General features: G+C 51.4%; 1 protein-coding gene across 3 annotated transcripts in view; it reads right to left on the bottom strand.

Moving 5' to 3' along the window:
* Window positions 1-23,859, bottom strand: part of PPP1R12B (protein phosphatase 1 regulatory subunit 12B) — a 130,028-nt gene that overhangs the window by 8,951 nt on the left and 97,218 nt on the right. For all 3 annotated transcript variants that reach the window (XM_074163416.1, XM_074163418.1, XM_074163417.1), the window contains 2 exons: window positions 861-877; window positions 225-372 (listed from right to left, as the gene is read on the bottom strand). In XM_074163416.1, coding sequence (XP_074019517.1) covers window positions 225-372; window positions 861-877 — 165 coding nt within the window. The remainder of the gene's footprint in view (window positions 1-224; window positions 373-860; window positions 878-23,859) is intronic.

The raw sequence follows: 23,859 nt of genomic DNA, 5'->3' as shown, positions 1-23,859 counted from the left end.
CCCCGGATATCTCACTTTGCATCGCGTCCTTTCATTCCCCGTCCTTTTCCCACCCTCTGAAGGGCTGAGGCATTGGAAAAAGGCTGGTGTGACTTCCCAACGCAATGGAAGAGAAAATGAAAATAAACTTTTTTTCTTCCTCAAGACCCTCAGCGCAGGTTTCTGCAGCAGCAGGCGGCATCGAAGGCACACACAGTGACAATAACACATTGAAAGAATCCTACTTTTTTATAGTCCCTGTTACTCTCCTCTTCTGCCCTGCTGCTGAGGGCGGCTAACCGGTTCTCTCTGCGGGTGTAGGCACTGGAGCGGCTGGAGGCACGATCGCCGTAGGAGGACTCACTGCTGGTGGGGTTCGTCGCTGCTTCCAACCTAAACCGCAAGGAAGACCCGTCACGGCGGAGCCGCTGTTGCTTTGGGACAGTCAGTATTAGCCCGACCGGTGGGGACACGAGGGCATGGCTGGGATGCTGAGAGTCCTCCCCACCCCCGGGCTGGGCATCGCTGCGACGCCAGAGCCACCACCGCTTTGAAACTGGAAAAAATTCCAGCGGGTACCAACCCAACCCCCAAACGGGCAGTAACACCCTGTGGAGCTCCCATCTCCGTGGTGGGAGCGGGTTCCATTTCACACAGGGCACAGAGGGTTGTTCCTCTCTGCAAAGAAGCTGTTCAATAATTTGGGGAGCAAAGCGTGAAAGCACTGGCCCAGCAGCTGAGCTGAGGTGAGACCCAAACAGCCAGTACCAGCTTCAGCTTGTGCTGATGATTTGAAGCACAAGGAATCCCCAAGACCACAGAAAAATACGCTGTCAATAAATAATAAATAGAAAAAAACTGTAAAAAAATAAAATTCTTACCTGGAAAGTCTTTCATGCTGAAGGAAAAAGAAGAAAGAAAAAAGGAATTAATACAGAGGAGAATCAAAGTTTCGATCCAAGAATTGCAGAGCTATCACACAGCAGCAATTTCCTACCTCCAGCACCAGCACCGAGCTCACAACAAGCCCAACAGCGTTATTTCCCATGCCCAGACCGGGAATCACCCATCCTTGCCTGAATCTTTTCAACTACTTCAGCTTCTCGGAAGCATTTCAGGTTTCCTTTCTTTTGTTAACCTAAAACTTGCTGAACCTTGTTCTTCAAACCCTCGTCTCCAGAATTGAAATCCATTCCTTTGCACCAAAACGGATCTATTGTTTTCCTTTTTAAATCAAATTATTCTTCCTGACTTTGATCACTGTCCTACGCATGATGTGGGTGCGAGGGGTTAACGGACCGTGACATGCAGAGCTTCTGGGCGTTTGTGCCGGACTTCAGGAAATCACAGACAGCTCTTCTTCTCCAGGGGCAAGTTCCTCCCCCACAAAGAAAAGCTTCACGGTGGCGGGACGATACACAGCAGGAGCTGCGCGAGGAAGGGAGAGGGGCCTTACACCCACCAAAAGGGTGGACGTGTTGGCTGAAGCGTGTGTTAGGTCCTTCTTTCCCCATCGATACCCAAAGTCACCCCCGAGCCTTGGATGCTCCTTTGCTGCAGGATGCCCCGCACCGACTGCCAGCGCCGTCTCCGCGAGGTGTCTCTGTCGGGCAGACACTCACCCAAATTCATGGCGCGGTTGGACCCTTTTCCAGTCCCTTAAACTGGAAGTTGAGCCCGATACTTCCCTGCTGGATTTATTAGCGGTGCTGTTTCTCTGAGTGAGCACAAACCACCTGCAGGCGCTACCAGTTATTTCCCTGGATCCTTTTCAATAAGTGCAAGAGTCAACATGAGAAGAAGGACATCACAGAGGAGACGAGGGATCAGGCTTCTAGTGCCCAGACGTGCCTGCGCTGGAGCTTGCTCTGCCGAGATCCATCACTAAACCCAGAGCAGGACGCCTGGCCGGGCTGTGCCTGAAGATCAGAGCTGCTGCTCCCGCCCGGCCCCCAGGCGATGCCTGCGGTCACGGGTGGGATCTGGAGCTCTCACACCACGGAATGAACTCACCCCATTCCATGGAGAAGGAGGGTGGAGGAACGACCCCGCGATCTCTCTGCTCAAAGCCAGAGGACCACAAGGGCCAGTCCCCGAGCAACCCGAGGACCACCGTGCCCAGCCTGCCTGCATCCCTGCCCTCGCTCGGCAGCACGCAGGGACATCTTACATATATCTAGTTATTACGTTTTTAATTCACCCTGCCCTAATGTAACCCTTATCCCGAATCCTGACTCGAGGCAGGAGCCTCCCCAAGGAACTTGGAATCCCTGCTCTGAGCCCAGCCCTCTGAGGTGGGACCAGCACAAAAGAAAGGAACTAAAGAATCCCAGCATGGATGGACAACACCGTCGGCTGAAGCTGCTACAGGCAAAGCTCAAAAGGACAAGAAAACCCTGCTATTAATTAGCACCTTCTCCCTAGAGTTGCGCCGGCAGGGCCACCCCGGCCGGGCTCCCGGGGCAGGTCTGGGTGCCAGCCCCACGCTCTAGGGACGGTCACCAAAGCTCCAGGAGCCCGTCCTGGTGCTGGCACCAGTCTTGAGCCACGGCAGCGGGTCCAGCCCCATATTGTTTAATTTGCTCTAACCCCTCTCCGTGCACCAAAAGCCTTCTTTGCATTGCACAGGTGAGGAACCACCCGAGGGAGGCAGCAGAAGGTTTCCACCATCGCTGCACCTCCTCCAGCAAGGCTGGCCGCTGGCTGGGAAGCTTCTCCCGTTGTGGCAGGGCCATCTCCCTACTTGGCCAAACAGCTGGGCTCGGGCCATGCTCCGTAGGAAGTTCAAAGCCAGTAAGCTGGGAACAGTTTCCATACGGCACAGGGCTGTCATCAGGATGATTTCCCTTTTTCAGCCACAAAACGCTGGCTGATGTCGCCACGGTCCTTCCCACATTTCCCTCTTAAAGCCCTCAGCTGCCTCACAGCTCCCTTTAATTTTGGCCCAACGACCCAACCTCCCCTATTGAGCGGGAGAGGGGAATTAGGAAGTGATTAACAAGCCTCTTGGTGAAAGTTCCTTGTGCACTTGATGCTAATCCCCTTCAGTGGCCACTTTTCTTACGATGACGAACGGCTGGGCCAGTAATCCACTTAATATCAAGCTTGCATTTATTTCAACAAACGCACCTGCTAATGTGTTTGAACGGCGCTGAGAAAGTCCACACGCGGCTGGGCAAGGCCACGTGGAAACCAAGCAATAAAACCCGAGCAGGTCCCCAAGCCAGCGTGCTTGCAGCAGGAGGAAAAAATCATCTTTGTCTTTTATTTTCCTCCCAAGAAACTAATAATTTCCACAGGCAGAGAGCAGGGATGCGCTTCTGCAAAGGAAGGGTGCGGTAAGAAAGGAATCACTTTAAACACAGCTGATGGGAAGAGCAAGGGGGGAAAAAACAACAGGTTTATTGTGTTTAAAACCTTCCTGTGCTGGACACTGGGCTGAACTGTTTCAGGCTGCAATTGTCGCTGTGTCTGTAAAGAGGGAGGGAGATGCCTGATGAGACGGAAGGACCTTGGACCATCGTCCCTGCCGCCGCTGCCGGCATTACAGCAGAGAACGCGCAGCGACCACCCCCCCCCACCGGCACCCCCGGCTCCGGGACGGTTCCAGCCAAGGGCTACCGCGCCATGACTTCTCCTCCTGCCACTTTATCTCCCTTTGGGCTCCCTTAAAGCACATCCCTGCCACAAAACGACTCCAGTGTCCTGCAGAAACAGCAGGGAGATACAGGAAAGCCGGCCGCTTTCCTCACCCTTCAATTTTCGGGTGCCTCTCTCCGTGCTGCTTGAGTTAAAAGTGGTATTTTTGAGACAAAGATGATTAAGCTTGAGATTAACCGGATAAAGGCTGAGGTCTGGAAGGCAGAGCCTGAACAAGCTGATACAGCAGCTGCTGAAGTGTCCTGACCGTGATGGAAGTTGCAGAAGAGTTTTCGTCAGTGGGTCAGTCTCCTGCTTGCTGCTACCTTCAGAGAGGGAGGGAAGATTTATTTATTTTGTTTAAAATCAATTTCTGTCTCGGTATTTTCCTGGGTTTTGCACAAAGGCCAGTGTTTGTGCCGATATTTCAAAGAGCAGCTTATTCAGGTGTTTGCTTTTTTGGTTGGTTGTTTTTTTTTTTTTTTTTAAAAATAATGATGGAGCAGAAAAAAATCCTAGGAGAAAAAAAGTTCCAATTTGCATCTTCAAAAAAAAGGCTCTAACTAAAAAAGATAAGATGGAAAGCAGCAGCTCCTAGCACAAAGAGAGGCTTTGATGCCCGAAGAAGAGAGTTAAATGAAACGAGGACTAAAATCTCGTGCCCCCGGGAGGCGGCGGTGCCGTGCGGGAGGTACCGGAGCCGGGAAGCGCGTGCCCTCCCTGTGAACATCCGACGAGACAGCCCTGCTGTTTGCTCAAAGGCAAACATTTCCAGAGGCCACTGGGACATCCCGCTGGAGGCAAAATTTGAGTAGAAAACAGCATCTTTCCGGCTCGGTTCTGCCCTGCTTTTGGCCAAAGCGCCCTTGGGAACCTTCACCAGGTGCCTCCAGCAGCATCTGCACCGGGAGCTCCGCAGCCCCTGGCTTTTAAAACAACCACAAAATATTCAATTAAACTCCTGCAGCACGGGCTGGCTCCTTGTGCTGCGTGTGTAAGGAGTGAAGAAGGTTGTGTCTGCTCGGAGACGGAAACTCCGAGGTCAAGAGTCAGAAAGCGAAGGTCAAAAGTCTCCCCTCTTCGTTTCTGGAAAGAGAAATTGGGGGAAAACAGAGGGAAAGAAGAGCCAAGGCACTAAATGTGCAGTTATTGACTGAGCTGGTGCAAAGAAGGGCTTTCCCCTCCTGATTTTTCCTTGAATGAATTCTGTGCGATGTGCTAAGAGTACAAAGGAGATGCTGAGAAACTGCTGTATCAACTCTACGTGGGCACTGAGGGTTTTTTTCTTCCCTTGGCAAATTTGGAGCAGCGCTGTCAGTTTTGCCCAGACTCCTTCATTTCCCTCGGGATCAAAAGTTTGACAAGAAACATTAACAGCCAGGGAAGCGTCGGGTGGCGAAATTATCCTTCCTGGCATCTAAACAGGGTCACATCGCTGCGGGGTCTGGGGGAGGAGGCCCCCGGGGAGACGCGAGGTGCTGGCGGCGGCTGCCCTGGTTCAGAAAGCGGCCCCGAGCCCCGGCGCTGCTGCGGGAGAGCACCCAGACACCCAGGGGTGGCCTTTAAAGGAAAACTTAAAAGCACAGAGACCCTGCAGTTGTGCTTGAGAGTTCTGGTAACCCTCAGCTCTTGGACCTGAGATCTATGTCCAGCTCTGGGGCCACCAACATCAGAAGGACATGGACATCTGGAGTGGGGCCAGAGGAGGCCACGGAGATGCTGGGAGGGCTGGAGCCCCTCTGCTGGGAGGACAGGCTGAGAGAGTTGGGGGGGTTCAGCCTGGAGAAGAGAAGGCTCCGGGGAGACCTTTGAGCCCCTTCCAGTCCCTAAAGGGGCTCCAGGAAAGCTGGGGAGGGACTCTGGATCAGGGAGGGGAGCCATAGGAGGAGGGGGAAGGGTTTGACACTGAAAGAGGGGAGATTGAGCTGAGATGTGGGGAAGAACTTCTTTGCTGTGAGGGTGGTGAGAGCCTGGCCCAGGTTGCCCAGAGAAGCTGTGGCTGCCCCATCCCTGGAGGGGTTCAAGGGCAGGTTGGAGGGGGCTTGGAGCAACCTGGTCTGGTGGGAGGTGTCCCTGCCCAGGGCAGGGGGTGGCACTGGGTGGGCTTTAAGGTCCCTTCTCACCCAAACCATTCTATGATCCTTCCTCCCATCCATCTCCCGGTGGGTAGCACATTCAGGTAGTGCTGGGGGTGGCAGAGGACAGCCAAGGGTTCAGCCAGTTTGCCCAGCCCTCCCAGACAGGGTCAGAGACGATTCAGCCCAGGAGGGCTGGAAAACACAGAACACCTGAGATGGGACCTGAGAAAAACCACAAAGGGCATCACTCCAGCCTGGTCTTCTGGGCCCCCCAGTTCTCACTGTCCAAAGGCAGGGGCAGAGCTGGGGACCGGCCGTGGCTCCCCCCCAGGATGCTGCACAGCACCAGGAATGCCGTACGGTTTTGATTTTAAAAATGTCCTCGGACTGTGGAGGGCAGGAGCCTTCTCTTAAAAACTCAGAAACGTTTACAGCTCTTAGGAGTTCAGTAAAGTATAATTAAAACCAAGTTCCTCGTGGAAGGTTTAGATAAAGCGCAGCCCTGAACTGCGGTGCCAAAAGGGGGATCGGCCACTGCTCCTGCCAAGTCAGAAATTGGCCTAATTGCTTCCAATTGCGTTCTTCTGCGGCTGGGATCTGACCCAGCAAAGGCAGAAAAAATCTACTATTTACATTGGTTCCAAAAAAAAAAGAAAAAAGAAAAAAAAAGAAAAAAAGAAAAAAAAAATAGATGCTTTGGGAACATTTTATGCTTCTTTATCTCCAAGTGGCCAACCTCAGGAAAATGTGCACTATTTTAAGATAGTTCTCAAGGAATTTATTTTGGTGTGTTTTGTTTCAGCCATCCTGACAAACACGTACGATTAAATAACCACCTTCTAACAAGATCCCGGAGCACGGCTCCAGCCCTGCTCTCCTCCCTGTTCTCCGTCAAGAGGGGAAGTTTTAAGAACCTCTTGGATTTTACTCTTGTGTTGGCAAATATCCTCCTGGTGAGTCCTGTTTGTTTTAGAAATTAAATGTAAAATAAAGCCAGCTGCTTTTGGGACTGATTCTTTCCCTCTTATGTGCAAACCCTTGCAGTGCCGCAGCTCTGCTGCTCCCACACCCCCACGGGGTACGTGCTCGGCTGGGCTGACGCAGGGCGGCTGTGACAAGGACAACCTCCCTGATGGGACGTGTTGGTGCAGGTACAGCTCCTCCCGGAGCCGGCAGAGCCAGAGCAGAGCCGGAAGGAGGGAAAGCAATGAGGAAGGCCGTCTCCTACTCTTCAGCCCCAGCCCCATCAGACCTGCGCTCCCCTCACGCCACACTTGGCTTTCAAGCCCGGTGCGGTTGGGGTCAGGTTTGGTTTTCCAGGGGGTGCAGGATAATTAGAAACTGTGGTTGAACCCTGCTTTTTGATATCGTTTTCCGAGGTCGTTGCCTCCCTCGGGAAGCGGCTCTGCTGAGCCCAGCGCCGTGGTTTGCTCCAGCCGAGGTGATGAACGGCGCTGCCTCCATCTCCCGTCTGCACTTGTGCAAATGCAAGGATTACGAAATCCCATTGATATGATTAATAATCCAGTGCAGCCAAACCACCTCCATCTAACCTCCAACTCCCCCAAGCCTGATGCAAAATATGTTTTCACAAACTATAAATCAATAAACTTTGCTTAATAAAAACTGCTGTTACTGAAGCATAATATTAAAAGCTCCTCCAAGATGGAATAGTGGCTTTGGCAGCTGGCTGCAGCCGAGCACATCATTTTCAGTACGGCCAGCACGTATTTAATCAGAAACAAATCCATAGGGCTGTAATGGAGCGGGGACCGCGTCTCCTGCCACCCCAAGGCGTGGGCGCACTGTGCAGCCGAGCACCGGGCTGTGCCATGGCAGCCGCTGCCTCAGTTTCCCCCCGTCTCTCGCGCGGCCCCTTGGCTTTGCAGCAGCTGGAGTTGATCACCGCGGTCCCTCGGGGACAAACCTCGCCACGCAAGACGTCAAGCTGGATTGTATTTTAATTTAGTAGAGGCCACAGTCCTGAAACCCGGGTTTTGTTGCTCTTATATTTTTCCTTCTTTTCTAAGGGATCAAGTTTTACTGGTGAAAAATTTAATTTTGCAAAGCGACGTGATCTTAAGACAAATCTCTCCAGAGATGGGGAAATAAGAGCTGAACGGCCAAGTGACACAAGAAGAGAGGGTTTCTGCTCCTAAATGTCTTCAATATGAGAACACCACGGGTCTGCAGGCAACGTCTTCCTTCCCCTGCAAAGGCTCCAGCAGGAGGTTTTCGGGTGTTATCTTTGGGTATTTAAATACCTATTTGCCCGTCAGCCAGGGTTCAAGCTGCCCTAAACCCCCCTGCCAATCTTCTGTCGTGAAGGTTGCCCCAAGGTCTGGGGAGCACCTCCTGCAGCCACGGAGCACCCCGGGACAGCCACCACGGCCACCGGCAGCGCTCGCATGGACACGACGAGGACTGGTTTCACGTGCCAACCCGGCTGCACCACACCGAGCGCCTCGTGCTGCTAGAAATAAGGCAGTTTATACTGTCTCGCTCCCCCCCTCCTCTGCTTCAGTCTCAAATAGCTCCAGGCCAGCTGCCAGGCAGTGATTGAAACCCGGAGCTACTCTCATCTAGTTGAAGGCCCCCGCTCCAAAGGTCTTCTACTGAACTGCACTAGTAACCTCAGCAATTTGGGGTCGTTAAAAAGAATTTACATTTTCATTGTAAAAATTTACATTTTCATCGTAAAAAAAAATAAAAAAGCCAAAAAGCCCCCAGCCAACAACAACCTAACGATTCCCTAAGGTCTGTCTGTTTGTCCTTGACCACCAGTTGCAACTCCAGCGCATGAGGCACCATCTCCACTGCTGGAAGTCTGCAAGCACAAGACACATCTGTCAGGAAGGGCTGCTGGTGCCCTGGGGAAAGGGATGGACCGAGATGTCTCTTCTAGCCCTGGTTTCTATGCATTTGTATTCATTTTATGAAAATTAAAGCTATAACGGGCAACGGAAGTAAACAATGGTTTCCCGTTCAGCGGTTTGAAGTGGTTGCTCCCTACAGAGTTTCCACCCGCTCTCCCCATCACTCGTTCCCATCCCACAGCACCTCCCCGTCCGTTGCGCCAAGGCGCTTGGTTTTGTGGCTGTACCATGAGCTGACCCACATTAAAGATGTCCTCTTTCTCCTTCCCTCTTCAGCCCTTTTACAGCCCAGGCTGACGCCCTGCTCTGGTGCAACCTCCAGTTGTCCTCTGACCTTCTGGCCTCCTTGCCCCGTGCCAGGCAATGGTCTCAGAAGCTGAGCCATCCCAAGGGATTGCTCTCTGGCTGCTCCACCACCTTCTGCAAAGGCATCGTCACTGACCAGGCGGTGGAGGGTTGAAAAGAGAGTTTTAAATGAGATTGTAGCGTTAATTGTGTGGTTCTTTCTGAATCGTCCATGACCATTCAAACCCTTTAGCAGTTCCCAGACTCCTGCTATGGTTTTGGTTTGGATCAATTCACCCTGTTCCTGGGAAGGGAGGAGAGATGAAGAAGAAAGCTTTGCCCCAGGGACACGAGGCACTTACCCCATGGGTCACTGCATGTGCCCGACCCGTTGTATTTACACACCCAGTGGCAGGAGCATCGTCTGGTGACGGGGTCACAGAAGGGAACATCTAACCTGTGGTGCCCCAAGAATGACTAGAAGTTCCCAATGTGCTTCCAGATATGGACATTTACAGGGGAAAACTCAAAAACCAGAGAACAAACAGAACACAGAAGGATTCCTTACCGATACCCATCTAAGGAACACACCACTTGAGAAACAGCCAGTGATAAACAAATCCGGGTGCTGAGGAACACAGAACCAGGTCAACTGCCTTAAAGTTCAAGTTTCGGTATCCCAGGTTTTTTGTTGGCTAACGGGAGAGGGGGTAACTTCCGCACGTACCGCGTAACTAGGCAGCAAGTCAGAAACTAGATAGAAAATGTCATGAGACAACTTATTTGACCCCATTTCAATTTATGCAGCATCATTTTTATCACAACTAGAATGAGTCCGAGGCACTAAATGGAAACCCGGGAAGATAAAGTTTCCTGCAGAAATGTTTTCACAGCCCTCGTTATTCTCTGAGGCGTTTGCAGCGGCAGCACAGCGAGGCCAATGACTCACACCGATTTACCTAACCTGAGAATAAACCTCTTACCAGGAATATCTGAAACAGGATTAAACCTGTTGCAAAAGTGCTCACGGAGGGAAAACCGACTGTCAGAAGCTTTTATATTCCCAACTCCACAGGGCTGTAATGTGTAAAACCAGGCGTTTCCACCAACCTCTCAGCGCTCCTGGACATCTCTCCCCGACTAGAAGTAGTCTGGTTTGGTCGCAATACCAGGCCTCTAGGATTTTATACCATTATTTATGCATTAATACCCAAACCATGCCGGTTTCATTTGCATGGCGAGCACCTGCAGCTCAGACAGCTAACGTTTTTGTGCATTAGCTTTTTTTTTTTTTCTTTAAGATTTTCTTTGCATTCTAGACGTCCGTGTCCACATCAAGAATCGCACCCAGATGAGCTGCATCGGCTGCTGCGGTAATCACTGCCCCGAGCAGCCGCGGGCTGAGGCAGAGGCTCGTTACCAGAGCCGGCAATTTGGAAACTGTTGATTTTTATGCTCAAGTATTACTATCGAGCGACTCGGTGAAAACATATGGCCCATAAAAGGTGATGCTCCCGCATCACATGTTCCGCTTCGCGTGGCTCCTTCAGACACTCCAATGAAAGGCAGAATAAAATCAATCAGTGCAGAGCACTGAGTACGCTTACAGCTTTATTGCTGAGCCCTTACTGACACAAATTCCACTGCAAAGCTCAGGTAGTAAGCACCGGAGGCGGCATAATGAGGGAGCGATCTAACATCAGAGGGAAAAAGCCTTGTAGTAAAACCGTGAATATGGGCCGGAACAACAAGAATTATGTGGAGTCTCTGGAGGAGCGCGTTACGACCATCAAGCGATGGCATCAGAGGGATGCGGGCGCTGCTGAAGGAACCCCACGCACGCACGCTGATGAGGGGCTTCAGTTTTGATGGTCTTTTTTACGGCAAAAAATATCGGATGCCAAGACAAGAAGGAGCAGTCTGTAAAGGACTGGAAGGCTGGTTGACACAGAGGTGGGAAACAACCGAAATGCTGCGACCGCCCCGTGTGCAGTAGGTTGGGAGCCTGCATTCCCCTCAGCCTTCCTTCTCCTGCCCCACCGACACCCCACGGAGAAGCACAAGGGTTATGAAGTGCCGCAGCCAACAGATGGATGAGCCTAAACACAAACTGCAGGCTATTTCCTATGAAAAAACAACTGGCCCAGCATAAATAGAATTTAAAAAAAAGAAAAAAAAAAAAAAAAAAAAGAAAATTCAGTCTTTGCTTTCACCCTCATCCTTCCGTTTATTTGCTGACTTCTGCCCGACAGGTTCCACGCCACGGGCTGCCTCCTGTGCCCTTAGAACTGACTGCAAACAGTATTTTTTCGAGAAAGAAAGAGAAACCTTGCGCTGAAAGAGTATGGCGCAAGGCTTGGGATGAAAAGGCACCCGCCACCACAAAAATGGAAGTTTTTGCCAAATAACGGGACGACCTGAATTGATTTCAAAGGGAAGTTCGGTTTCCATTTTCTAGCAACACCCTCGTCAGAGCAACCGAAACGGTGGAGCCAGCAGCGTTTCCCCTGGGGTGATTTAACAGGAGTTACTCGGCTGTTTCTGTACCGGTGACTGTAACTCTGGGCTCTTCTGTTGTGACACAAGAAATTAAGTATTTTGCCTTGTGGAGGTTCGGGGCAATGGGACAGGGCCGTGGAGGAGGGCACAGCCCGACACCCCGCTCCCACCAGCAGCTCCTCCCCTGCCTTTTGCTCCCGCGTCCCGCTCAAGCGTATTCCCTTCCTTCTGACCACCACAAAGCGCTCCCCCTTCTCAGCTCTGCATTTGGGGAGATCCCCTCAATTAAAGGTAGAAAAACTCACACGCAACGTTATCATGACGGCTAAGGAGGAATGTCAGCGGCAGGAGGGCGAGCGTGGCAGGGAATGCCATCGGAAACCGCTTTTTGCAAACGGCATCTGAATGCAGCTCTTTGGCACCGACACCTGGATAAGTAAAACCTTCTTTGCTTTGTCTGGTTCTCTACGAGGTTTTTTCCAGCTCCCTGCCTGCTCATGTGTTTTCGCGCCCCTGCTCAGCTGGGAACGTTTAGAGTCCCCAGGTCTGCCGGTCTCCTTCTCGGCTGGACGGGAAGATAAAAGACTCCAGAATATCGCATTCCGACCCGCTTTATTAAGGCCGGTGCACCCCGCAGCTGGGGCTGCTTAACTGTGGGCACGGGGGGATCCACACATGGGGCAGATCCACGGAAAACCGCACTCTGCTATTTCTCTTGCTCGTGGCAGAATGACTTTGTCTTGGAGAAAGAGTTAACTCAGATACTTCGTTTTAGCCTGAAGTAAGTCCTTCCCTAATTAGCCTTTTAAGGCACAGGCTGGTTCCATAACGCCCACAGCGCAGGATTGTCTCCTGTACCGACTCCGGAGTCGATGCTGCTGCGCTCCCGGCCTGGCTTCTCCCTCTCCCACGCTCTGGAGCCACGGCTGGTACCACCATCACTGCTGCAGGAACCGCCGGGATTTCCGTGCTCACGGGTTTGCTTTCACCAAAACCTCACCGTCACGAGAAGCTCTTCCCCAGGCCCTCCCCTTCCCATCCGGCACCTTCTGTACCCACCTGAGAGCTCCCGCCGCCCCCTCCAACACCCTCAGGGACACCCAAGAGAGAAAGCCAGCCTCTCCTAGGAGCTTGCACCAGGGCACGTGCCCTGCAAGAGAATGCAGCAGCCACGGCTCTGCCCAGATGTTTGTCACCGGTTTACACACCTGGATGCACTGGGGAGGGGGGGGGAAATGAGTCGCTCTGTGCACGCCAAACACGACTGATTTTAAAAAACTTGGGTTTGGAAAGAAATGAAAATATTTTCAGCTTTCCTCTATGACTAAGAACACATTTGAAAGGTTCCCCACCTGCTATTAAGTTGGTTATCGATACTGTGGCCATTTACCGAGAAAGGGTAAGCCCGGCTGCACAGCTGCTGGGGAGAGTCCACGGCAGCACAGGGGGTGGTTTTAGATCATCCAAACCCTCCCCAGAGATCCCCCAGTTGCAGACGGGGAGAAAGCACAGACTCGTGCTCCTGGGTTAAATGCCCAGGGGCAACCAGCAGCCATGAAAGCCACGGAGGCTCATGTTCCCGAGGGACGGCTGCCACCAACGCCCCGGCAGCGGGTTAGAACCCTTTTCCCGTATTTTGGGCAATGCTTTTTCCAGTCCAAGTTCTGTCACTTCAAAAGGAGCAGACAACGCATATCTGCTTTGAGCAACCACCAGTGCTCAGATTAATTTAATGCTTACACCCAGAAGTAGCCTGCCTTTTTAAAACTAATTCCTCCAGGCTTTGACTCCGGCATGATAATACTTCTTGATGGCAAAGAGCGTGCCTGAACAATGGCACGGACCCGGGGAGTTTGGCGACTTCCTCAGGACTCCGGAGCTGTTGGCAATCCTGCTATGGAACGTTCCCAGCTCTCAAACCCCCGGGGATGGGGACACCGGCTCCGGCGTGGGGAGGACTAGCTGACTACCTCCACTCGCCGCCCGCTACAGGTGGTTTTCTTCATTTTTTTTGCTGTTGTTGACATTATTTTACCCCAGCACAGGTCAGCACAGCCCCGGGGGCGAAAGCTGGGGACAGCAAACCTCATTTCACCAGCAATATCAAAGGACTCATGGAAAGAGCGAAGTTTAACAAGCTGGTCAGGTTTTGCTTCATTTTCACCGGTGAGGTTTTCTTCCAGCAATAACCCACCGGGAGAGGGATGTTTCTGTGAAACGGGGGGGAATCTGCCCTCATGGCACCTCCCTACAGCCAGTAACGCAAACAGCCCCCGGTGCAAGGCTCCTGCAGCTCGCCTTAAAACCTGTTGCTGCGGAAGCACCTTCCCGAGCTTCATTTAAACCATCCTCCTTCCCGAAGCAAACCCCAGACGCGGGTCGGACACCACCCGCCACCGCCGCGCTCTGCCGGGAGCACGTGCTGCCGCTCTCCCTGCCGTACAGAAAGGAAAAGGCTGCTTACTCGGAGCGTCTTTGCGATCGGGGAAGGAGAGGACGGGGGAGAATCTGACTGAGCCTTCCTGCTGCGAGTGTATTCCTTACTCCTGCTGTACAGGGACGACATGGCCTCGCGGGCTGGTGGCAACACGAGTCTTGCTCTCCCGTCGCTCTACGGCGCTGGGCAGGTCCTTCTTCCAAGGTCAGAACAAACTAATTAAACTATTCACAGCTCTGGTAATTAAACCCTGCTGTTTAGGGTGTATAATTTTAGGCATTAATCTGCTGCAGGGAGAGCTGAGGCTCCACAACGCTTCTTGTCGGAGAAGAAGAGGAGGAAGTGTGAAGGACCGGCCGTGCCCCGGTGCCGGGCGCTGCTCGGTGCCAACCTCAGCGCCCGCGGCCCGGCCAGCCTGCTCCGAAAAACGCCATTCCCGGAGCCTGTGCTGCCCGAACAGAGCGATCTCACCCCAAAACCGCAGCAGGCAAAAACTCCCAGCTCAAGGGAGCGAACTGGAAAAGCGACTGGGTTTATCTAGAGGCGAAGCTTTTGCCAAAAAAAAAAAAAAAAAAAAAAAAAAAGAAAGAAAAAGAAGAAAAAAAGAAGAGAAACCCAAACCCTGCGTTACTCCGCAGCGCTGCCGCGAGCTCTCTGCCGTCACCGCCCCGAGCTGCACGCTTTAAGCCAAACGCGAAAGCATAAATCAGGAAGAAACGCTGGTTTGGAAAGGGGCAGTCCAGATGAAGTTGTGTTTTGTTCCGTCCTCCTCCTCCTCCTCCTCCTTCTCCTCCTCCTCCTCCCAGGCGCCGTTACCCGGCGCAGCTTCTCCCGCCGCTGCCTTCTGACATTCCAGATCCTGACTCGCTCCGCCAGGAATGCTGGAGGGCCGCCAGCGGCAGCGATTCACTTTCAGCTTGGGATTTGGGCTGCCACTTGTAGGCAAAAAAAAAAGAAAAAAAACAGAAAACAACAAAAGCTGAGGAGAGAAAGGGAAAGGAAAGGAAAGGAAAGGAAAGGAAAGGAAAGGAAAGGAAAGGAAAGGAAAGGAAAGGAAAGGAAAGGAAAGGAAAGGAAAGGAAAGGAAAGGAAAGGAAAGGAAAGGAAAGGAAAGGAAAGGAAAGGAAAGGAAAGGAAAGGAAAGGAAAGGAAAGGAAAGGAAAGGAAAGGAAAGGAAAGGAAAGGAAAGGAAAGGAAAGGAAAGGAAGAGAAAAGAAAAAAGAGAAGAGAAGAGAAGAGAAGAGAAGAGAAGAGAAGAGAAGAGAAGAGAAAAGAAAAGAAAAGAAAAGAAAAGAAAAGAAAAGAAAAGAAAAGAAAAGAAAAGAAAAGAAAAGAAAAGAAAAGAAAAGAAAAGAAAAGAAAAGAAAAAAGAACTTACAAGCTCCCAAGGCCTGGTGGGCTGTGGGGCTGGGGGCGATCCGACAGCACTTTCCAAAGCTTAAATTCCAGCCAGTGCCGTGCGGCTCTTACGAAGGGAGATGTTTTAAAGGCCACGGAGCAGTTCATACCATTAAAGGGAGGCCACACTCAAGCAGCACAACAGGATTTTTGTTGTTGGCTCCTAAGCCTGTTTGGAGTTGCGGGAAGGCGATGGGGAGCTTGTGTAACGTACCTCATTCAAAGGAGGGTTTGGGATTGAGGAGGAGGAGGGGAGAGGAGCTGGGAGAGATGGAAAAAGGGTGGGGAGAGCGTGTGCCTCTCCCCAAAACTCCAGCTTGCCCTTTGCCCAGCGGTGCTGCTGCTGGGACAGCCGCTCTCTGCAGGGTCTCAGAGACGGCAAGATTGTCCACAGCAAAGGCAAGTGGATGTCCCTTATGTCCCATCTAAAGAAGCCCATGGGATGGTCATTTGAAAAATGTCCAAACACACACAGCGGCTGCGCTGATCTCATACACTACACACAGCCTTCCAACCATAAGGTTCCAAATCTACTACTTTCTTTGCCGGAAAGGCATCAGCCCTGGTACCTGCGCTGGACCAGTTCCAGTAAGGCAGAGTTAACGAACCAGTACCACCCCAAGGATGTGTCCTTGGCCAGACTCATCCACACCCGCCCCAACCCACTGCTGACCGAGGCGCTGGGAGCCTGGAGTTAAACTATCTGCAGCTCCACAGGATATCTGCTTTATCGTGAAACATTTCCTAGAAGAATATTTATATTAAAATATTTTAAGAATATTGCTACACTTGGATATAGAATCAAAGAATGATTAGAGTTGGAAGGGACCTTAAAGCCCCCACCCAGTGCCACCCCCTGCCCTGGGCAGGGACACCTCCCACCACACCAGGTTGCTCCAAGCCCCCTCCAACCTGGCCTTGAACCCCTCCAGGGATGGGGCAGCCACAGCTTCTCTGGGCAACCTGGGCCAGGCTCTCACCACCCTCACAGCAAAGAAGTTCTTCCCCACATCTCAGCTCAATCTCCCCTCTTTCAGTGTCAAACCCTTCCCCCTCCTCCTATGGCTCCTCTCCCTGATCCAGAGTCCCTCCCCAGCTTTCCTGGAGCCCCTTGAGGGACTGGAAGGGGCTCGAAGGTCTCCCCGGAGCCTTCTCTTCTCCAGGCTGAACCCCCCCAACTCTCTCAGCCTGAGAGACATCTCTCTGTTGATCTGAAGTATTGCCCCTTTTTTGCACACTGCTTAGCAAATGTGTAATTTCCCTGCCGTACGTAGTTGGAGAAGTGTTTTGGAATAGCAGCTGCATTAATTTCTCCTGCCATCCAGCATTTCCCTGTCCAGGGGGGACACGGCATCGCTGTGTGTCCAAGGCGAGAGGGAAACGGGACCGCTGGATTGTCCTTCTCTAGGAAAGTCACTTCTAGCTCAGGTTTCTACTTGATCCCTCATCACGAGGAAGGAGGGGGTTCATTATTCACTGGCTGCGGGAGGAGGGGTGGGGGGGGAGTTTGGAGGGGTCTAATTCTGCCTGGCAATATTTCTGCGTTCCCCGCCGAAGGTCTGGAGCTGAAGTGCAGACACGCAAGAAGGCAGGGACAGGCCCCCCGCTGCCTGGGGGGCTGCGGCAGCACCGGCACCTTCCAAACCTCCATCTGTTGCTCTCATCACCGCCGGCCTCCAGCGCTCCCGACCCCCGCCGCGCAGCGACGAGAAGGTGATTCGGGCATTTTAAATACATATTTATAGAACTTGCACACACAGGGTTACCCTTTCGCAGGAGTCTCAGTTTCTGGGGTTTCAAAACAGTAAGAGAAACCGGGCTAACCCGTGTGGCCACCCCGGGCTGGAGTGTCTCAATCGCGGTTCCAGGGAGGACAAAGCCCCGCTTAGTCACCGAGGTGGAGTTACACAGCTCGGAATTGCAGGGTTTTGCCTCCCCTCCCGCCCAGTCCCAAACAAACCATCGCCGCGTCCCTCCATGGTCACGTTTCTGCTGAGGAGGGGTGGGAAAGTTCCAAAATCAACATTTCAGTGCAGAATTCACAGCCCGAGCCTCAAATCAAAACAAAACCTGAGCTTTCTATTCCCGACTAATTAAAAGTTAATTAGTCATCCAGTGCAGATGCCTCACAGATTGACAAAACGCATCTTGGTGGACAATAACTCATTTTAAAGAGAAGGGGTGGCATGAGAATTAGTATCCTTATTAGCCAGGAGACAGGCAGCAGAATGAGATGCAATATGGCAACACACACCGGGATTCATCATTCTTTCAACAAAGGTGCTTAATTTATGGGTTTCTTCCTGCCGTTTTGTGGGGTTTGCTTCCAAGTGTTCCCCTGTGTAAGTAGAAACCTGACTCTTCGCAGCGCTTTTGTCCTCACATCCTGGTGTCTGTAACACTCAAGGTCGTGATATATTCAATATATTCACCAACGACCTGGATGAAGGGATGGAACGTACCCTCAGCAAGTTTGCTGATGACACAAAACTGGGAGGGGTGGCTGACACACCAGAAGGCCGTGCCGCCACACGGTGAGACCTGGACAGGCTGGAGAGTTGGGCAGAGAGGAACCTGATGAACTTCAACAAGGGCAAGTGTTGGGTGCTGCACCTGGGGAGGAATAACCCCCTGCACCAGGACAGGCTGGGGGCTGACCTGCTGGAGAGCAGCTCTGAGGAGAAAGACCTAGGAGTCCTGGTGGACAATAGGATGACCATGAGCCAGCAATGTGCCCTGATGGCCAAGAAGGCCAATGGCATCCTGGGGTGCATCAGGAAGAGTGTGACCAGCAGGTGGAGGGAGGTCATCCTGCCCCTCTGCTCTGCCCTGGGGAGGCCCCATCTGGAGCACTGGGTCCAGTTCTGGGCTCCCCAGTTCCAGAAGGACAGGGAACTGCTGGAGAGGGGACAGCAGAGGGTTACGGAGATGAGGGGCCTGGAGCATCTCTCTTAAGAGGAAAGGCTGAGGGACTTGGGTCTTTTTAGTCTGGAGAAGACTGAGGGGGGATCTGGTCAACGCCTATAAATACTTCAAGGGTGGGTGTCAGGAGGATGGGGCCAGTCTTTTTTCAGTGGTGTCCAGGGACAGGACAAGAGGAAATGGGCACAAACTTGAATATAGGAAGTAAACATGAGGAGGAACTTCTTTCCTGTGAGGGTGGCAGAGCCCTGGAACAGGCTGCCCAGGGAGGTGGTGGAGTCTCCTTCTCTGGAGACATTCAAGCCCCAACTGGACGTGTTCCTGTGGGACCTGCTCTGGGTGGACCTGCTTTGGCAGGGGGTTGGACTGGATGATCTCCAGAGGTCCCTTCCAAGCCCATATGATTCTGTGGTTTAGATCTGACCGTTTTTGCCCGTTAAGGGCATCCCTCAGGAAGGAGCCGGTGGGTGCTGGAGCTGCGGTGCTCACCCTTCGCTAAGGAATATTTATACGCCTGCCAGGGAAGACACGCAAAATAACCATCTTCCATGAGCATTTCCACAGCCACTGGGCACAAACCCCTGAGACTGCCCAGACTGGGAACTTCATGCTGCTGCGTATTTCTGGGCAAAACCACCTGAAAGTTTCTTCTCATCTTTGAGTACAGCAGCCCAATGGTACTATAGGATAGTACATTTCTTTCTATTTATATGAAATAGTATATTTCCTGTACTTAGAGCTATAGTCTTGATTTATCACTCTTTTCAGACACCTTTCCTTTTCTTTTCAGATGACTGTCTTCTCCCTCCCTTCGGTAATGACAACTGTGTTTGTACCCAGCTTTTTTCATTACTTAGAGGGGAAGACTCATATCCAAGAAAATGATGTACCAGAAAGAGCATGAAGCCCTGAACTAAATATTTGAGGGGAAAAATACAAACACTCCTTTATTTGTGTTGAAAATCTTCACCTACGGGATGTTACACCGATAAAATAAATTTAAGCAGCACTGTGACTTTCCAACCTGCTGGAGCCAAAAATGGGAAACAGAGCTCGGAGTCAAAGCCAGAGGTGCAGAGTGATGCTCATGGGTGATCTGCGTCCACGGCATGTTCTCCAGGAGTGCAGAGGAGAAGGAAAGGAGAAGCCCTCTTGGGAGACCAGAATTCTAATAAAACTTGAAGGATGAGGCAGAGTAGTTGGCATTTTTGGAATAAATTATCCCAAAACTATCTCCTCAAAGTCACAGCTGTCACTTCCCATGACAGGATTACCACACTCCTGTACCTCACCGCATCACGTCCCGTTCAGCCGACTCTGTTCATTTGCAGCCAAACCTCCCCATCTCCCCGGTGCAGGAACCCACTGAGGAGCCTGTTGGCGTCTCCAGGAGATGGAGGGGCTCAGCTGAGGACATGAACTGGGATGTTCTCCATGTTCTCCACACTGCGTTCCTTCCTGTACAGGCTCCTTGGCTACATCTGTGAAATCCCAGTGAAGGACCCCCCCGCCCCTGCCCACCACACACCAGCCTGGAGACACCGAGCTGCTGGAAGGTCTCTGTCTCTGGCACAGTCTTGTCCTTGGCCAACCAACGCTCTTCCACACACAACCCAGGCGCTCGCGGGGACCCATCCCAACAGGTGCCTCGGGCACGGCGATGTGAGGGTACGAGGGTTGGGTAACACGGAGGAGCCCCCCTCACCAGCTTCTGTGACTCTATGATTCTGTGTTTTCCTTTAAACCACTTTGCTCACTTTTTTTTGAGAAGCAGAGAAACCCCCCTAATAATTGCGTGATGCAGCCCCAGACGCCGCTGGGACCCCCTTCCACGGAGTTCAGCTCTTTGCTCTTCCATTAAAAAAAACCTTTGCAACCCTCACTCCTGGATTTCCCACCCGGAGGAGCAGAGTGTGCTGTTTGTGTGTTGAGTCATGTTGCAGTGCAGGGAAACACTGAAATATGTAATTCATATTTTACGCAATACTTAAATCAATTCTAAAGCCACATTTATTCGCACAACACTTCTCTGGAGAAACAGAGGGAAATAAACTATCCTGGTAGTTGTTTCCAAGAGCCAGGCTACAAAACCACTATATGCCCATAAAATAATTGTTCTGGGCCTAGAGCTGTTCTGTAAAAAATCCAGAGAAACTTAATTTAAACACAAAAACTCCATTAACTATTGAGCTATTGACGCCGGCTATAGAGAACAGAGTCAAGATTAGATTTCCTATGGCTTTTTCCTGCGCGTGGGCTGGCACACAAAACTGAAATCCAGAGTGTAAGAGCACGGCACACCCCCTTTGTAATAACATTTAGACTGGGGGCAAAGCTTAATAAATCCTGTGGTTCCCTTCACCTCAGGATGTCCCATATTTGTGATTATTTAAGCCCTAAATAACGCGCAGTCTTTGCAAACGCTAAACTTCGCTTTGTACCTGGAAGAGTTTCTTACTTGCCTTGCCCTTGTCTTCCGATACGGCCAAACCAGACACGAGGGTTGTTATTTGCAAAGGAAAAGCCCTTGGTCAACCTGAGATGGGGTCTGAGGAGCCCGAAACGCTGCTCTGTGTGAGCGTGAGGGGCTCCAGGCCAGAGGAGAGGGACCGGGCATCACCGCACCGCGGGGACACACACGCCAGCTGTTTCTTCCTCTACGCAGGATCTTACAGTAAAAGGTCTCTAGAGTGCTACCAAACAATTTGGAAAGGAATTCACCTGCAAAGACAAGGCTGAGGCTTGTTAACCCGCCTGTGCTCACACCTTTATTCCCAGTACCCACTGCTTCTTGAGCTAAGAAATTGCGTTGGTTCTGTAGAGAACCCGCTCGTTTCAGTGCATGAGGAGCTGATTTGATTAGTCTGGAGAAGAGAAGGCCGAGGGGGGATCTGATCAACACCTATAAATACTTAAAGGGTGGGTGTCAGGAGGATGGGGCCAGTCTTTTTTCAGTGGTGCCCAGGGACAGGACAAGAGGGAATGGGCACAAACTTGAATATAAGAAATTCCACCTAAACATGAGGAGGAACTTCCTTATTTTGAGGGTGGCAGAGCCCTGGAAGAGGCTGCCCAGAGAGGTGGTGGAGTCTCCTTCTCTGGAGACATCCAGAACCCGCCTGGACATGTTCCTGTGCGACCTGCTCTGGGTGGACCTGCTTTGGCAGGGGGTTGGACTAGATGATCTCCAGAGGTCCCTTCCAACCCCGTATCGTTCTGTGATTCGGAATCAGTAGCAGTTACTTAACCCGGGAGATGCGACGAAAAGCCAGTCTTTAAAAGTTGTAATAATAGACCCGCTTTTTTGTACGGCTAATTCTCTGTTCCCTGTGAAGCGTGGTCCCGTCCGCAGACACAGGGTAGGAAGGCAGAGGGCTGAGGAGCGGCTGCTGTTCCCCGCGACGGCGCAGGCTCGGAGCTGTAGCAGCTGCACCCACCGTAACACCCGGCCCACTCTTAGTTTGGATAATGAAAAGTTGATTGAAAATACATGCTGTATAAAAACCACTTTAAAACACTGTAAATAAATCACTTCCAAATTATATGCAGGCTTCAACAGGTTCAATTATAGCTTCACAGGGTTTATGTAGAACTGAGAAAGGCAGTCACGGTTCTGTTCGGCAACAGAAGGCTGGAAGGGCCGTAGCGAGGACATTATTGGTCAGGCAATAAGCTGGGCTGGAAACGCGATGGGAAGGCTCTGCAGCATTTGCCATAAATGGAATACAAACGGCAGAAGCGGAGAGGATTTCAGCTGCAGTGCCCCGATGGGATCCCCAGGAGCGGGGTCCGGCGGACAGGGAGCAGAAGGAAGGACCTTCCTCTCCTCCCGGACACATGGACAGGAGCTGACAGTCCGTAACTGCTCCTACACCATCATAATCCCTCCGCTTTTTATTCCCATCACTACATCTATCAGAAAAAGGCTGGGAGCTACACCCAGGCAGACCTGGATTAGTGTTAAGCGCTAGAAGCAGATAATTTTAGTGTGGGCTGAGAATAGCACATTTTAAATATAAAACTTCAGAATTCTTTTCTTTTTGCTTTCTTACAAATATAAAAAAAAATAAAAGGCAGTAGCAAAGGGAGTTTAAAAAGCACCATTCTCAGCACAGAAACATCATTTTAGCACCTGTAAGTGTCAAATTATGGATGTAGGAGAAAAGTCTTCCAGCGGTTCTGTGGAGCAGAATTGAGGATTTGGAAGAAGAGATGAGGTGCCTCGAACACTCAAATGCAGCGTTTGTACCAGGAGGAGAAGGAGGGGTGTTCTCTGACACCTCTGGGGACCTCCCTGGCTTCAGAGGCCGAGAACTGAATTTAAAGAGAAGGCTGCAGAGGAGGGGGAAGGATTTCATTACCCTGATGCATCATCTGCAGAAGGGATGGGGGCGAGAGGTTGCGGAGATGGATGGCGGTGGCAGCAATAACCACCACAATAAACCGGAGCTGCAGCCACAGGCTCCCCCCGGAGGGCGGCAGATGCGGCCATGACTGCTCTGCCAAAAATAAACGTCTCCGGGACCACAGATTTGATTCCATTCAAGGCTGTAAATGCAGCCACGGTTACAAACCCGGAGGCCCGGGGCGACCCCAGCACCGCGCGTTTTCACGCCGTACCCCTCCCGATGCCTGCACACCAGACGATTTGCTTCGCATCCACCCAAAACCCGGCTCCGTCTTTTCCCAGGCTTTTTTCCCGAACTCAACACCATTCTAGAGTTTTCTATTTCCTTCCAAAAAAAAGCAGCATGATAAAATCCGGAGAGACGCATCCCGCTGTCCACTCAGTTGAGTTCAGAGCGTTGCTCACGCCAAAAATCAAGCGATTTCATCCAGTTACTGTCACTAAGGATAAAGAGGTGTCAGAACACGGCGTTTTCCAGTGGAAGCAGCTCGGCAGTCGCACTCTGCAAGTCTTCCCCGACAGGTTCCCTCGCCCGGACCCAGCTTCCGAGCAAGGCTGCAGACGCCCAAACACGCGGAGTTACAAAGGAGGAACGCAGCAAAAATTTGCAGAGATATTAACAGCCCATGTCAGGGAAACCGAGAAAGCAAACACCAATATAAGAACCAGATGTAAACATCGCTATTTCAAGCCAAGGGACTTTCCAAACTATGACATAGAGAAATAGAAATCTCGGGGCGCTCACAACAGAGTCATGATCCATTTTGTTCTTTATCAAAATTCATCAGATTCTGCTCCCACCCACCTCAGCCATAAAACCCTTTCTGTTGCCTCGTCTGTGGAAGCAACCGGCTGACACAACCCAATATTCCAGTGCCACTGGCCAAACAGATGCATAACTTCAACACATTGCTATCTAACTATGTTTCAAGCCTATTTCTGGCCTTCCTTCAGCAGCAGCAGATTGTGGTGCAGAAGGTTATGTTCACTCCCGAGGATGAAATCTAGGAGCAATGAAAAAAAGCCTACATATATCAAAAAATAAAAAAAAAACCCAAACAACAACCACAACGGCACCAGCATTAGCTACCTGCTTGGCACCTACTATAACGAGTACCCAAAATGCTGAGGTGTGAATTAAACCAAAGCTGGTGGGAAGTTCCTGCCAGGAAGGAGTTTTACAGCTTAAGGATTCTCCATCTTAACCCACCAAATAATGAAGTAGCTTCTGCCAAATAATGCTACTTCTAGCAGGAAAACTCCATCTCCAAAAGCAAAAAACTAACAATGCCTTTCCAAATATGAGGCTTTTTTCTGAAGAGAAGCATGTGGGAGAAT

The sequence above is a fragment of the Numenius arquata genome, chromosome 24, assembly GCF_964106895.1.
Source record: "Numenius arquata chromosome 24, bNumArq3.hap1.1, whole genome shotgun sequence".
NCBI lineage: Eukaryota > Metazoa > Chordata > Aves > Charadriiformes > Scolopacidae > Numenius > Numenius arquata.
Note: the sequence above shows the minus strand (reverse complement) of the source record. Positions and strands in the feature narration are given on the sequence as shown.